Below are 14,972 nucleotides of genomic sequence, written 5' to 3'. Positions count from 1 at the left end.
TCTTTCAAATTGGCAAATAGTGTTGTATTGAATTTGATTAATCAAGGAATGTTAAGAACAATGATTTCATTTTACCAATTTTACTATTAATTATATTAATTTATAAATTGACAAAAATATGTTTGTGATTACAATAATAAAAGGATTTTAAATCTCTGCAAAAACATAATTCCTCATAACATATTTAATATTTTGAAAGATTTCTATCTTTCAATTTTGGAAATTTATAGAAAATAGTGAAATTGTATAGATATTTTTTCTTTTCTTTTTTGGATTTTGAGATTTTTCGGCTATTTAATTTTGACAGAAGATGGTAATATTCATATAGAGAAATAAGACTACTTTTTATCACTAAAAAAATAATGCATTATTTCTTAAACAGTCAATGCCCCGAAATGGTGGTAAAGTGTAGCAAAATCTAATACATTATTCTAAGACTTCTTAGAAAACTAAATTAAAATTGTTTTATGAAAACATTTTTCATGTTTTTATTAACATGGAGAGGGGAAAATATTGCAAAAACTGTTAATGCATGGGTGCCACTCGAAAAAAGTTTTAAGACTGAATATATTTTTTTACCAATTAATGTACAGCATGGTTTACTAGATTTTACAGAAACTCATAGCTTTTTAACTTCACAAATCTTTCCATCAGAGTAACTTTTACATAATATCAAAGACTTGATTATTTTTTCTGGAAAAAAATATTCATTCTTCATTTTCTAAGTTTATTTTTTACACCAATGAAAAAAAACTAACAGCTATTCTTGTGTATTTTTAATACTAATCACAGAATAATACACTACTAACTTTTACTTGGAACCATTCATATCGCTATTTCCCTCTTCATCAGTACTGTTTAATGTTCTAGCTCTAGAAATTTTTTATAAATAATCTGAATATAACTTTTACCAGCAGTTTAAAATATCAAGAAAAAAAAGCTACTATCTCAAGCAGATATAAATTTTGTTTGCACAAGCACAGATTCCCAAAGATTGGTTTCAGCCTCCAGGAAGAGTGGCACAGTCACGCATTCTATAAATCAATTGCAAAATTCGCGAATTTCTCGCATTTGGGAAAAAGCTTCGCATTACGCCATTTAGAATAAAATCCGTTTCACTTTTCTACCTGGATCTTTCATTATTTTCAACATCTGCCCCCTTATCTAGCTTCCCTATTTACCAGTATCATTTAGAACCTTTTCGAACAACAGAACACTACCCTTCCGAACCACGTAATCCCTTCCAGAACAAATTTCTCTACAACCACCTGTTTACCGTAGGTAAGGTTTCTTCATGTAAGACGTTAAAATTTTTTATCCACTAATGTAAGATGGACAAATACCTTGTAAAGGCAAAATCTTCTATGATGATTCAGTAAATATCATAAAGCAAAATATTCAATGCTTTAAAAATTAGAAGACGTTAAAAATTTATTATAATTAAAGAAATGATTTTTTTTCAAGTCCATTTGTGTTTTTTTAATTTTTAGAAATCTCACTTAACTTTTTGAAATCTCACCCTGTTTTTGAGAAAGGGTGAGAAATTCTCACCCATTTTTTTTTCTATGATGAAAACACTGGCGGCACCTATTAAGAAAGAGACATACCATAAGGTGCTGTTGAGATGCCTGTAATCGTAGAGAGGACCAGACATGGGAACACATGAATTGTCAGTTTCTTCGTGAGGCCTCTTAGACAGTTGTGGCTTTTCTAATACATCTCCAGCTCTGTCCTCAAGGGCAAGGATGGCACACGTGGTTTCATTTCGATCAGCATCGTACATGGCTGCTGACTCCTTCTCATTTACTTTGGCCTCAAAAGAATCCAGAAGAGAAGTGTGGAAAGGAGTGAGATGCTTCATAAAAGGAAAAACAACATTTCATTTATTAATGATATGTATGTTGTCAGAGGGTGACACAAAGTGAAAAACCCTTAAAATTTTATGAGCAAAATATCGATATTAAGATAAAAAAATATATGTACCATACATGTTTTATATTTAACATAATTTTTTGAACAAACATTTATAATGAAATTACCTACTAATGAAAAATAACACACTTTTATAATAACTAATTAAAAAAAATTCACTTCTCACAAGAATTATGATATTGGATTTTAAAATCTTGTGAATATGAACCCAGATATTGGACTTCAAAAACATGAAAATACAAATTCCGACATTGAATTTTTAACATAATTTTTTGATCATCGTGATGCATATATACGAATAGCGATGCATAATTTTTAGATCATGTGAATACAAATCTCAATGCGTAGTTTTTAAATCACCTGTAAATGCGAAAATCGATGTTTGATATTACACTATGTGGATATGAATCGCAATATTGGATTTTATAAACGGGGGAATACAAATCGCCTATGGATTTCAAACTTGCATGAATACAAATTGGGCTATTGGATTTTTAAATCGTGTGAATAGGAAACACGATGTACAATTTTTAAATTAACATAATACGAATCGTACCGCGTAACTATTTAATCAGGTAAATACAAAAATTGATGTTTGATATTAAAATCGCATGAATAAGCATTGTAATATTAGCAGATTCCAAATATTCAAATTGACGAAAATCTGCCAAACGAAATTAATCTAATTGGCGGAAGAATCACGTATGGAAACGTCTCATTAGCATGATTCAGTAAAAGTTTCAAAATTTTGTTGAATTATAAGTTTTTGATTTGCGGAAGTCCGCAAACCTATGGTCTTTAGATAGTCGTGATTTTTTTTACGTAAAATCACATGCCCTGCTTTCTAGTTTTTAAACCTGAAGAATGATACGAAAGACCCGGAATACAATCACCAATGTGTTGTGGGTTGATTGAATAATCGCTTTCATAGAAACTACAGCTGACGGCTGTTAGCGATGCCCCAGGCTAATAAGGAAAAGTCCCCAATATTTTCTACTCATCCCATCCCTTTTTGTAGACTTCTTGCAGTAAATAAAGCTAAACAATAGGAATAAATGTATTCAATACTAATGCTTCACAAAAATATATTATGCAAGAACTATTTACACAACCTATTTGCAGAATACTCTAAATAAAGGATCATTAAAACTGAAATTAACGAAATTCTTATATATAATTAATAATAATGAGATTCTCATTTAACTTTTGTTGTTGTTGCTAGTTCCCATCTGGTCTGACTCCGTCAGACCAGATCAATAAATCCGTTGACATTTAGGAAGTCCGAAACTAAAAGGGGAGAGGAATGAATGTAGTTCCAGTCCAGCCATAAAAAGTTCAACATGTGCTCAGGTGATGCCTGGTTTTGTTGGCATTTAGGGCAAAGAGGAAAGATCTTTTGATTAGCAGAAAATGTGAGACTTTTCAGGTGTCCACTGGCCAGTCGGGATAAGCAAGTGTTGGTCTGTCTGTCACCAGGAAGGCATAGAGAGAGTCCTGGTCTTTTTGCTTTATACCAGTAGTGAATAGATGGAAGCAGCCACTTTTGTTTGTTATGGGCCTTTTGACTTGCGAAAAGTTCAAGGTATGTAAGCTCTGAGGTGGAGGGGGCAGACTGGTCTAGTCCCTTCTTTGCAAGAGTGTCAGCCAACTTGTTTCCGTGGATATCGACGTGGGACGGGATCCATTGAAAGTGGACTACATGCTGCTGGGAAATGAGCTTTACTTTTTGTAAGATCGAAAAACTGGTTTTATCTCCAATGAGGGCCCAATTTTTGAGGTGTTGAATTGAACTATGGCTGTCAGATAGTATCCAAGTATTTCCAAAGTGCCCTTTACTCAAGATTTTCTCTAGTCCCCTGTTGATTGCAATTAGTTCGCTTCGAAAGACAGAACAAAAATCGGTATTGCGTTGATGAAGAGTGTAGTTCTCTCGAGGTGTTTCAATAGCCACTCCACAGCCTTCGTTTAAATTTTTCTCCCAGTATATAAAATGTGACACAAGATAAAGTGACTGCTAATTTTTTCACATGTATAAAACACCCTGATAGCCACTAGTATGTTGTATGCATTGCATTTTTTGTATATTTAGTTTTATGCAGTGTTTTTTTTCTGTGAATTTAATTAGTAGCTTTTAATTTTCTTAGTAGCTAATAATTAATAGCTTTTATGGTTATTATTATGGACTCCCAAAATATTTGTTCCGTTCTTTTTCTTGTAAATAATAATTAATGAAAAATATAGAGCAAAAAAGAACACACATAGTTTTTCTTCAATAAACAGAATCTTCCTCAGAGTCAAAACCACAAAATGTTTTCCAGACTGATACATTTTGTGCTTTAACACACTAAGTAAAGATTTTGTTTGCAGAACTGTGATTACATCACGTGCCTTTTTGTGTCATTATTTGTGCTTTAGTCATGTTGCTTAGTTTTATGCATGCATAACACAAAGTGTATATAACTTTCCCTTTAATTAATACTTTGAGCCCATATACTTTAAGTTACTAAGAAAACATTCATTACTTAGTTAGCCTGATTTATTTCAGAGTACTTAAAGCTTAGCACAATCAGTCAAGTGATAGCTTGCTAAAAAAAATCCAAAAAGTTTTAATTTCAATAGAAAGTTAAAACTAAAACTACCTCTTTATTTAATGCCTCAAAAATGACAAGCATAATGATGACACATAGCAATATAACGGCAGTATTTACAAAGAGCCAAATTTTTATAATTAGCCTAAGACTTATACATTATACTTTTAAAATAACAGAAAAATTAGCAATGCATTATTATAATAACTAAGAAATATCATGAAAATTCTAGCATTTTTTTATTGTTAAAAAACCATGAGCATTGTTTTATAATTTAGTTAAAATTTAGCATTTTTACTGTCAAGATACTTGAATGAATTGATACAAAAAATTTCAGAGTCAAGCAATGTTAAAAAGGCACAGTATCAGATAATGACAAAATTAACAAGTAATAGTTATTAACTCAACTGCATCTAAAAAAAAATTTTATTTATGATGACGTAGAAAATAAAATTTTTTCATATGAAAAAGAAAAGAAAAACAATATCAAAATTATGATATAGTAACTTTTTTCTTTCTAAGGTAAATGAAATGGTAAGCACTTAACTTATAATTTTTATAAAAAGGTGACGCATAAGAACTTTGTAACCAATGCAAAATAAGATCTTGTAAAACAATTGGGACAAACAGCTTAAAATTTGATTGGATAAAATAAATAAGCCAAGATTTAAAGTTTATTACAAAAAGTCATAAAATAAAATATAGTGGGAAACAGAACATTAATATGAAATAAAAACAAATTTAAGTACAACTAATTTAATGTTTTCCAAAGACAAAAATGATTTGTTGAGGTAAATCATTGTTTTGACACTGAATTAATTCAGTTTGTTGACTGAAGCAAGAAAACGAGATCAAGTGAACTTGATTACAATCAGGCAACTTAATCATTTATTTTAAACAATTCATTTACTTGAATACAATGGTTGAGATTTAAATCAATCCCACGGTTAAATGAAAAGAGAGAGAAAACTAAACCGTAAGTCATCAACATGCTATAAGAATAATCAATCTAATAAACATTTTAAATTTTCCTATTGGACTTTACTTAAATAATTAAAAAAATGAAGTATTAAATAAATAATGGGTTAATTAGATCAGGGGTCTGTCTAGGTTTTTTTGAGAGGTACCTCAAAATTCCTATTTTATGAAGATTTAGACATAATTTCTGAAAATTAAAAATTATATTAAAAAATCAACACAAAAATATGGTAAAAATATGGATTTATTGTTTCTTACGGGATACAAAAATAAAATTTTAAGAAAACGTATTTTGTGAAACTACCATTTTTCCTCCTACCATTAACATTCCAAAGTTGAATTTGTGAAGGTACCGCTAAAAGGTAGTAAATTCGGACAGGGCAGACCTCGGTAGATATAAATACAATTTCAGTTCTCAAAAATGTTAACTTTCGGAGCCCTCGCAATTTTTCTAAGGATACCCTTGGGCAGCAGTTTCTAATTTCTTTTCACTTATGGAACCCTAAATGATTAACTTTCTTTTGGCAGAAACCAGACTTCAAAATCCATTCTTATCTTTTTTTTATGTATCGGTGAAAAACATTGTTGATAATTCTGTTCTGTTGAATTTCAGTAATTTTATTTCGAACTGGAAATGGGAAATACTGATGTAATTTTCCATAATTTATATTCTTCTAAATAATTTTTAATTCTAACATTATTAAATATATATATGTATGTATTTTGTAAAAATATTTGGTACTTTGGAATTATCACATTGACCATTTTCGCCAAACACAATATTATCGGCAAAAGGTAGCTTCTGCGCCAATAACTGACAATTTTATTATATTTACTGCGTAATTCTTGACTACGCGAGGTAATTTTCTATAGCATGTTGAAATATACTGGTGTTTTTTTTTTGTTTTTTTAAGTTTTTTTCCCCTTGGATTCCGAATGATTCAAATTTCGGGTTTGCCTAGCACCAGAGAGAGTGCTAAGCAATTGTTTGTGCTTTATAAGCTATCAAGGATTTTTGACAGCTGAAATGATTTATAATAACATATAAGGTTGGATTAAAGTATAATTCAATGTGTAATTATAAAAACAAAATAGAGGTTTTTACTTTATTTTAATTTTTTTATTACACTTTTTCATTATGTATTTTATTATTATTATTAATTGATAACTTTAATGTGCTTAGCATATTTATTCTGAAAACTGCTTTTCATTATGATGGCGCCATAGGATTCACACATTTTCAAAAGCATTGACGACATAATCCTAGAGTACAGGTCGACGGGATAATCTTAAACTACAGGTCGAATGGAAAATCCCAAAGCACTCTATTTCTTACTTTATTTTTTTTCCACGGGCACTTAACTTAAATAATTTCATCAAAACAACCAAAGTATTAAATAAGTAATGGATTATTGATTAGATATAAATAATTAGAGGTTTCAAAAATCATTACTTATAAGACTATCTCATGATACCCCTATCCCAGAATTTCATGGGACAACCTTTTAAGAACTGCTGAACATTCGCTGCCACTAAATACAGAGACACCAAAACTGATTTCAATTTAGTGATAACACAAAGATCTGACTTACTTCCTCAGTCACTTTTGCTTTCAACACAACAAACTGAGTGGGGTCTGGATTCAGACTAGAGAGACCATCGTCCCCACTGTCCTGGGAATAGAATTCCTTGGCCACAGGAGGCTGTGGGGAGAGGGTAGGCATGATGGGGTCTGAGGAAGACGAATAGGAGTAACACAACTCCCCAGTAACAGTAAGAGACTCCTTCTTCACTTGGGAGAAAGGCGTATGAAGTTGAGGCAAACTGGTTACAGTATGGCCTTTGAAATCGACAGAGTTCTTTTGTGAATTGTTTTTGGGAGCTACAGCAGACTCCTCGACGCTGCTCGATTCCGGTTTACGCCTGTGGAAAGGGACGCCTAGGCGGTAAAAATAAGAAAGTTCATCACTTGTAAAGCTCTGGGTATTTGTACCAATAGTATTAGAAAAACCCGTATTGGATGCACAACCAGCTGATCTTTTCCAAGCTTTACTGTGTCTCCTAAAAATTTACAAAAATCAACAAATTTCATTGAATATTTCATTATACAATTGAAACACTTCATTTTTAAAATCTATTGGATCTACATGTTGCATTGATCATTCTTATAAAACCAATTTTTTTTCCTCCAGTTATGTAAGTCTTATAACTTTAATGTAAAGGTAGTTTAGTAGTCTATTGTAGGTATCATTAAAGTTACGTCAATTGAAATTAATTCTTTAAATTTTAAAGAATTTATGAGAGCGGTAGTATAAAGTAAAATGAACTTTTACTACCAAGTTATGTAAGCATTATAGCTTTAATGCAAAGGTAGTTTAGTACTCTATAGTAGGTGTCATTAAAATTATGTGAAAGGTGGCATAAGGTAAAATTGACTTTTACTACCGGTCACAGGGTGACTCAAAATAACAAAATGGGGATTTTGTCAACCAGTCACACACCTGACCACCACTTTTTTCTTCGAAAATACCCATCATAAACCCAACATACACCCATTTTATAATATTCTGAAAACTACTTTATTTTATTCTTGTTTTTTTCCTCATTCAAATTTTCTTCATTTTAGTGATGAACCTGGTAATATTTATTTAGAAATAGAGTTAGCAAAATTCATGAATTTTTTCAAAAAATAAATCAACAAAAAAATCAGGTTTGATTTAAATCAGATTTTTTCTTCTTTTTTTCCTAATCTTTACCAGCCAAATCATCTGCATAGCATTCAATATTATTTAAAAATGATAATACAGATAAAATAGTTGATATTTTAAAGTAAAATGTTCCTAAAATTATTTGACAGCTACAAACTAATCACTGAATAAATTAAATTAAAAAATATAATCATAGTTTTGATTAAAATTTTAAAGACAAGGAGGCAATTTGTCAATTAAATATCCAAAGAAAAAGTAAATTAGTTTAGATCAGAATAATAAAAGAACAAAAATTATTATAAGTTTCCCTGGGGAGAACAAATTATTCTTCAATATTGGTAAACACTTAACTATATATTTAATATGTTTTAATAGCACTTAAAATATTTAATGAATATGCTAAATTTTCAATTCCTCCTACAATCCTAACACCTTAATTACATAGTTTTAAACATATAAGTCCCATATTAGGTCGTTCGTTTACCTGAAGGGTCTCTTTTCCCGACATTTTTTAACAATCAAAACAAACAACTCTTTGATTTAAATTTTTTTTTTTTTACATTTGTGAGCTGTTAAAAAAAAGGATGCATGGATGAGAATTCTCCACTTTTTAATGGTTTTTACCTTACTTTTTTTTTTTAATTTCAATCTGATTTCTACTATAATATGAAAATAAACTGGATATCAGAGATACGAAATCCCTCATTTAACTACAGCATGAAAAAATCACTTATTTTTCCTCACATCTCGCAAAAAAAAGATTATTAGCACCAGTTTCAGATTTAGCAAAAATGTCATATTTTGGAAAAATTGTGGATTTTAGATGAAATTGTACAGATTAAAGTGGGTCATTAAGTGATTATTCAAAAGCACAATTCGAAATTCGTGGATCCTAATAATGAAAATAAATTCAAAATTTTAAAAACTATATGAAATCCTTAACCGTTGAAGTGCAATGGAGAAAACAACGCTGGTAAACGATAAAATGGTCACAAATAGCGTGTATCAAAAAGTAATTCAATATTTCCTATGTATGATAATGCAGCATCAAAAAACTATGAAAATCAGCTGCATTAAATGACAAAAATGCAATCGTAAATGCATGTGGGATTGTGGATACAATCAACAATAACTGAGCGCAAAATGCGCAATTCAAAGCTTGAAAAATGAAATATCGTATTAAAACATGGAGATTTAAAAACCAATAAAAATCCATTTTGATAACTACCAAAAATACAATCATCAAAACCATCCCAATTCACTGTAGTATCGTCGCTAATCGAGAAATGATTGCTAACCAAAATGCGTGATTTGGAATTTGAGGTATGTTGTAATGACATATTATTATAATACCAAGATTTTAAAAACCATGTGGAAATCTGTAACAAAAGCTGCGAAATTGCACAACCATGTGAATTTATTTATTGATAGTTGAAATTGACTTTAATTATCATCTATTTGTTATTTTTTATGGAATAAGGATGTTTTGATGTTTGTTCACCTTAAAAGACCTATTATCCAAAAAATCTATTTTCCAGACTTGCGCAAGTCCCGACGATTCTGGATATGGGACTTCCCACGGTATTAACCAAATTTTCTCACCACCTTGTTGTTGTTCAATGCTTTACCGCTAGCAGCAAAATACTTTAATTTCAATTTTTACTATTTTCAAGAGAAGTCCCTGATATTTAAAGAATTATTTGAAACTAAGCTACTTCAACGCTGCAAAAAAATTTAAAAAAAAATCAGAACTGTCTAATAACTTTTTTATGTGCTTATGTTAAAATTAATGATTTGTTATTTATGGTAAACAATATTTTTCAATCCTTTAGAAAACAAGATTTGTACATTAAAAAAAAATGCTGCTACCACTATGAAATGTATTCTTTAGTGATCATACTAATTGGCAGCTAAATACTTCCAATCCAAAGTTCTACAACAATAAGATCTATAAAAGTGTAGTAATTGTTTAATTTTTTGTAACAAATCTGCAACTTATTTGGTAACTACTTAATATATCAGAAAATTTTATTAAAAAAACAGTTACAACTTTTTTAACAACAAACATCATTATTAGTTTAAATTCTAAACAATTTTGTAGCATTTCACTTAATAATTACTTAAACAAATATATCGATCTTGAACAAAAAAAAGAAGCACGGTTGAAAAAAGCAAATTTACAATAAATATTTCAGTTTAAGAATGTATACAGAGATGCCAACTTGCTCTGCATTGTGGGAAAAGTTTTTGTAATGGTACTAAAATTTGTGTTTTAAAGTATGATTTTTACTTAACAAAATTATTTTGCCCACCACTACAGATGAATAATTCAAAAGTTCATACATAGCACCACTATATTTCAATTATCTTGTGGTGAGTCTTTTAAGTGCTGGTAAAATAAACAAACTATGCAACTTATGGTTTTGAATTCTATACCACCAAGTAAATTCTCTTGCAGAAAGTGGAGCTCTTGGCAGAACTGTGTAGAAACCAAAAATTTGAAATAAAAAATTTCAAATTTTTGCTTTCTACACAGTGCTGCCAAGAGCTCCACTTTCTGCAAGAGAATTTACTTGGTGGTATAGAATTCAAAACCATAAGTTGCATAGTCTTGAAAATTAAAAAATATTATTATAAGTATAAATCATTTGCTACATAATAAATGTGGGGAAAAAAAGAAGGTACTTACTTTGAACAATTGGACGTATCCATCAAAACATCTTGATAATCCCACAAAGGTGGACTGTCGTTTGATTTATTAGGAATTGATGAAATAGCTGCATCCTGTGAAACTGAATACTGCACCAACTGAGAAACACCATTTCTAGGAACACCTCCTAAACACTCTCTACGCTTTGCAGAGCCTTCTGCTGATCTGGGGATGAAATCTCCAGAGGAGTGGTTTTCTGTAGGAGACATGGGAGGAGTCAGAAGCCCAGGAGTGGGCAAGACATTTGCCTTTGAAACAGTACGTAAATGGGTGCCCCGAGATTCTATCCAACTGGATTGCTCTGAGTAAGGAAAGATTTCTTCGTGGTCTTCTGCTGTCACAAACACGTATGGCGTGGGATATTTCATCCGCACCCCACCTGCAATTAATAATATATCTATAGTAGAGGCAGTGAATATCGAAACCGAAGCATCGGCTGCTGCACACATTGAGACTTTGAACACACAAAATATTATACATAATTTTACATTATACTCCATTCGTTTTTATTTTATTAATTTCCTTCAACATTTATAGATTGCTGTTTATTTTTTTTTAATTGACATCATTAAAAAAAAGGTACAGTGTAACCTCTCGGGAGCTAGCCACTCTTCGTTCCACAGTAAAACAGTCCTTGATGGATGTGGGTCGTTCTTAAAGGTTACCTCCATTAACTTCAAAATCGTTATCAAAGGTACGTGACTTTTCGCCAACAATTTTAATTTTAGTTAGTATCATTTTATTGGTGCGGAAATGCCATTTCTGTTGGCGTCATAAAAAAAAAACAGATCAATGAATAAAATTTAGAGTCTAAAAAAATTATCCCAACTGATAAAATTATGTGTAAAAACAAATTTATCGATTATGAATGATAAAGCTATTTTAGATAAATAAACAATTATGTTTTTTGTTTAAATTTGCAATTAATTTTACATGATAAAAATTAGTTAGCTTTAAAAGAGAATAGGCTTGTTTGTTTAAGATGCTTGTTTTTTGAAGAAAAAAAATTTATTTCCGATTTAACGTTCAACTCTAAAAGTAAATCATTTATAACATCCTCTTTAGTGCATTCTGTCTACAAAAAGAGGTTGTATTGTCAAAAAGAGCTCCCTAAATAAGAGCCTCACACAAATATTTGGAATAGATTTTAGTCTATTTGTTCGTTGATTTGGTGCAGATGCTTGCCTGGTCGCTGGGAGAGGTTAATAGTCTGTCCTAAAGGTTTTCTTCAACACGAAGTCTATAGAAAAAATTTCGTGTCTCCCAAAAGTGGTCTTAAATAGAGTTGGTCGCTACATAGAGGTGGTCTTTCTTCGGGTTTTCACTATATTTATTTTTGCTTTGCACTGGTAGTACCATAAAAGCATACATTTCAAATATTTTATTGCAAATGAGTAATAGAAACATTATTTGGAATAATAAAAGAGTGATCTCCAATTAATATGATGTTTATCATAGTTAACTGATATGATCCAATATTAAATCATAGAATAATCTAATTAGAAATTAGCTACTAGGTAAATTATCTCTTATTATTATAGTAGATATCTAGAATTTCTTAAGGTAAAATTTTTGAATTTAGAGTGAATTCTTAAGAACAATATTTTATAAAAGTTTATTTTCCAAAGCTGCAAATGTCTATGAGGACAAAAGGAATAGACATTCCAAAAAATGCAGAACATCAGTTTTTTTTTAAAATCATAAAGTAAATTTGAGTGACAAATGATCAAAGTAAGGTTAATTACCATGCATACACTGACAAGTTGAAATATTATGACTACCTCCACATTTTCCAATGAACTTGCCTGGATGACACGGAAAATGTGTGATTAAGTTGGAATAAAGATAAGAAATCATTCTTGCATTTACTTTTGCAAGTGATGGGATTTTGATACAGTAATTATTAGGAGTTTGATAGATCATAATAGCCCGAAGACTCAAAATGAATATCTCCAAAATTGCACAACTAGTAGATTGTTCACAATATGAAATTGTAAGTATTTATGCAAGGAGGATAAATGCCAGTGCAACTAGCATTGCATGCTTGGAAAAGGTGTTGTCCATACATCATCTAAGAAAAAGGACGTCAGAAACTGTCCAGTTATGAAAATCGGCCATGACAGTCCAATACAATGCAGGTCAAAGTGCAAGTCTTTTGGAACACACAGTTCAGTGAATGCTGTTGGATATGGACTATGCATAAGAGATCCCACTTGTGTGTCTTTGTTGACCAAACATCATCATCAACCACACAACTTTGCAATCGTAACCTGGACCAGGAATAAATGAAAGAAAGATGTCTGGTAGGACGAATAAAATTTTTTTTTTCACCACAGCGATCGTACCAGGGTACACTCTCTTCCAGATCAAACAAATGCTCCCCACAAGCACAACAGATCACACACAGGCTGGTGATGACGGTATTAAGCTTCTGCAGTCCTTCTTGAGGGCCGTTTCAGGGCCTATAATTGTGGTAAAACAGATTCTGAAAACTGTAGACTATCTGAACATAATTGCAACCTTTTCTCCCAGAGTTCATACATTGCATCTTTTTTAACCAACTGGAAATAGAATCTTACAACAGCGTAATGCCTCAATTCATATTGGAGTGGTACGTAATGATAAATTCCAATTATTGTCCTGGTCATCTAATTCTCTGGATTTTAATCCAATAGATAGGGACAGATTTGAGATATCATACAAAAGCAGTTCTGAGATCAAACCCCACAATGACAGAATATCTTGACATTGCGTGACCGCTACTTAGACACTTGGCATAATGCGTCAATAGTTATCTACTCAGAGCTTGTACTATCCATGACAAAGAGTGTTGCAGCAATTTTGACGACAAAATGTGAAGCAACTCATTATTGAATTGGTGATCATAATGTTTTGGCTCTTCAGTGTATAATGGAATGATAATAAACAAAAAAAAAAGGCAATGTACAGTATGTCAATTATTAATATAGAAAACATTTTATCACATGACAATAACTAACCTAGAAAATTTTTTATTAATTTGATAGCACAGGTATATTTATATATATTTAGATAATAAATATTTAGAATTTAGTTTTAGGGTGAATCTGCAAGCAATATGAACTTTTCTATTATTTTGGTTTATATATTTTTGAATTTTTACAATTCTCGGCTTTATTGACCAACAACTATGAATTTGGCTAAATTTAAAGGACAGATAAATATACTTAAAAAAATTAAAATAATTATTAAGTAAAATATAATTTTAAAAGAAATTCCCTAATGTTGCCCATTACTGGCACATCTGCCCAAGTAGATAATAAAAATAATGTCACTATTGATTTCATAAGTGTCAAAGCTAAAAATGTTTAAAGCAATATTTTAATAGGTTAATTTTAAAACAACTGAACAATCATGATGAACTAGATGCAACTTAATAAATAAATAAACCCAAGAAACTAAAGCGGTAAGATATTAACTGATTAAAAACTTCAGTCGCTTCAAAAATATATAAATAACAAACAGTCGACATATTTCAAGTGTTTCAAGACTTGTCAGGTGTGAATGAGAAGAAATAAAAATGATTTGAAATAAAAAGCAAAGTTGCCAAAGAAAAATAGAAAAACAAAACGAGAAAAGCCACTGTGGTTTCCCTTGTTCTGTTTTTCAACTTTTCCCCCTTTCAGATACTGTCGTTTTTCTACTTTTATTTCCTACCTTTATTTTTCCATCTTTTGGCAACTTAATATTACTATTTATATATTTTTGAAGGGAATGAAATTTTTAAATTAGGTAGATGTAACTAAGTTACTTCTTAGAGACTTTCACATTAAATAGAATGTATTATTAGTTATTAAATGGGGTGTTGGTTTCAAGGGTTCAATGCTAATACACACAGACATTTAAAAATAAATTTTAAAATAAAAAACAATTGTGCATAACTTAAAAGACAATACTTTATATAATAATAATTATAGTAAAAAGAATATTCACAACATAAATTGCTATAGGCCGAATTGACTGAACCACGGCTCATTATTTTGCCAGTTGCACATCACTTCTCACTAACTGAAAAAT

At 30.6% G+C, this 14,972-nt stretch overlaps 1 protein-coding gene across 3 annotated transcripts in view; it reads right to left on the bottom strand.

Annotated features, from left to right (window-relative positions):
• Positions 1 to 14,972, bottom strand: part of LOC107444514 (mediator of RNA polymerase II transcription subunit 13) — an 85,653-nt gene that overhangs the window by 52,761 nt on the left and 17,920 nt on the right. For all 3 annotated transcript variants that reach the window (XM_016058669.4, XM_016058677.4, XM_071181906.1), the window contains exons 7-9: positions 10,896 to 11,295; positions 7,091 to 7,559; positions 1,608 to 1,855 (exon numbers count right to left, since the gene is read on the bottom strand). In XM_016058669.4, the coding sequence (XP_015914155.1) occupies positions 1,608 to 1,855; positions 7,091 to 7,559; positions 10,896 to 11,295 (1,117 nt within the window). The remainder of the gene's footprint in view (positions 1 to 1,607; positions 1,856 to 7,090; positions 7,560 to 10,895; positions 11,296 to 14,972) is intronic.

Source organism: Parasteatoda tepidariorum, chromosome 4 (assembly GCF_982258835.1).
Source record: "Parasteatoda tepidariorum strain Cologne lab strain chromosome 4, Ptep-v5.0, whole genome shotgun sequence".
Lineage (NCBI taxonomy): Eukaryota > Metazoa > Arthropoda > Arachnida > Araneae > Theridiidae > Parasteatoda > Parasteatoda tepidariorum.
The sequence above is the reverse complement of the archived record's forward strand: the minus strand, read 5'-3'. Positions and strand labels throughout refer to the sequence as shown.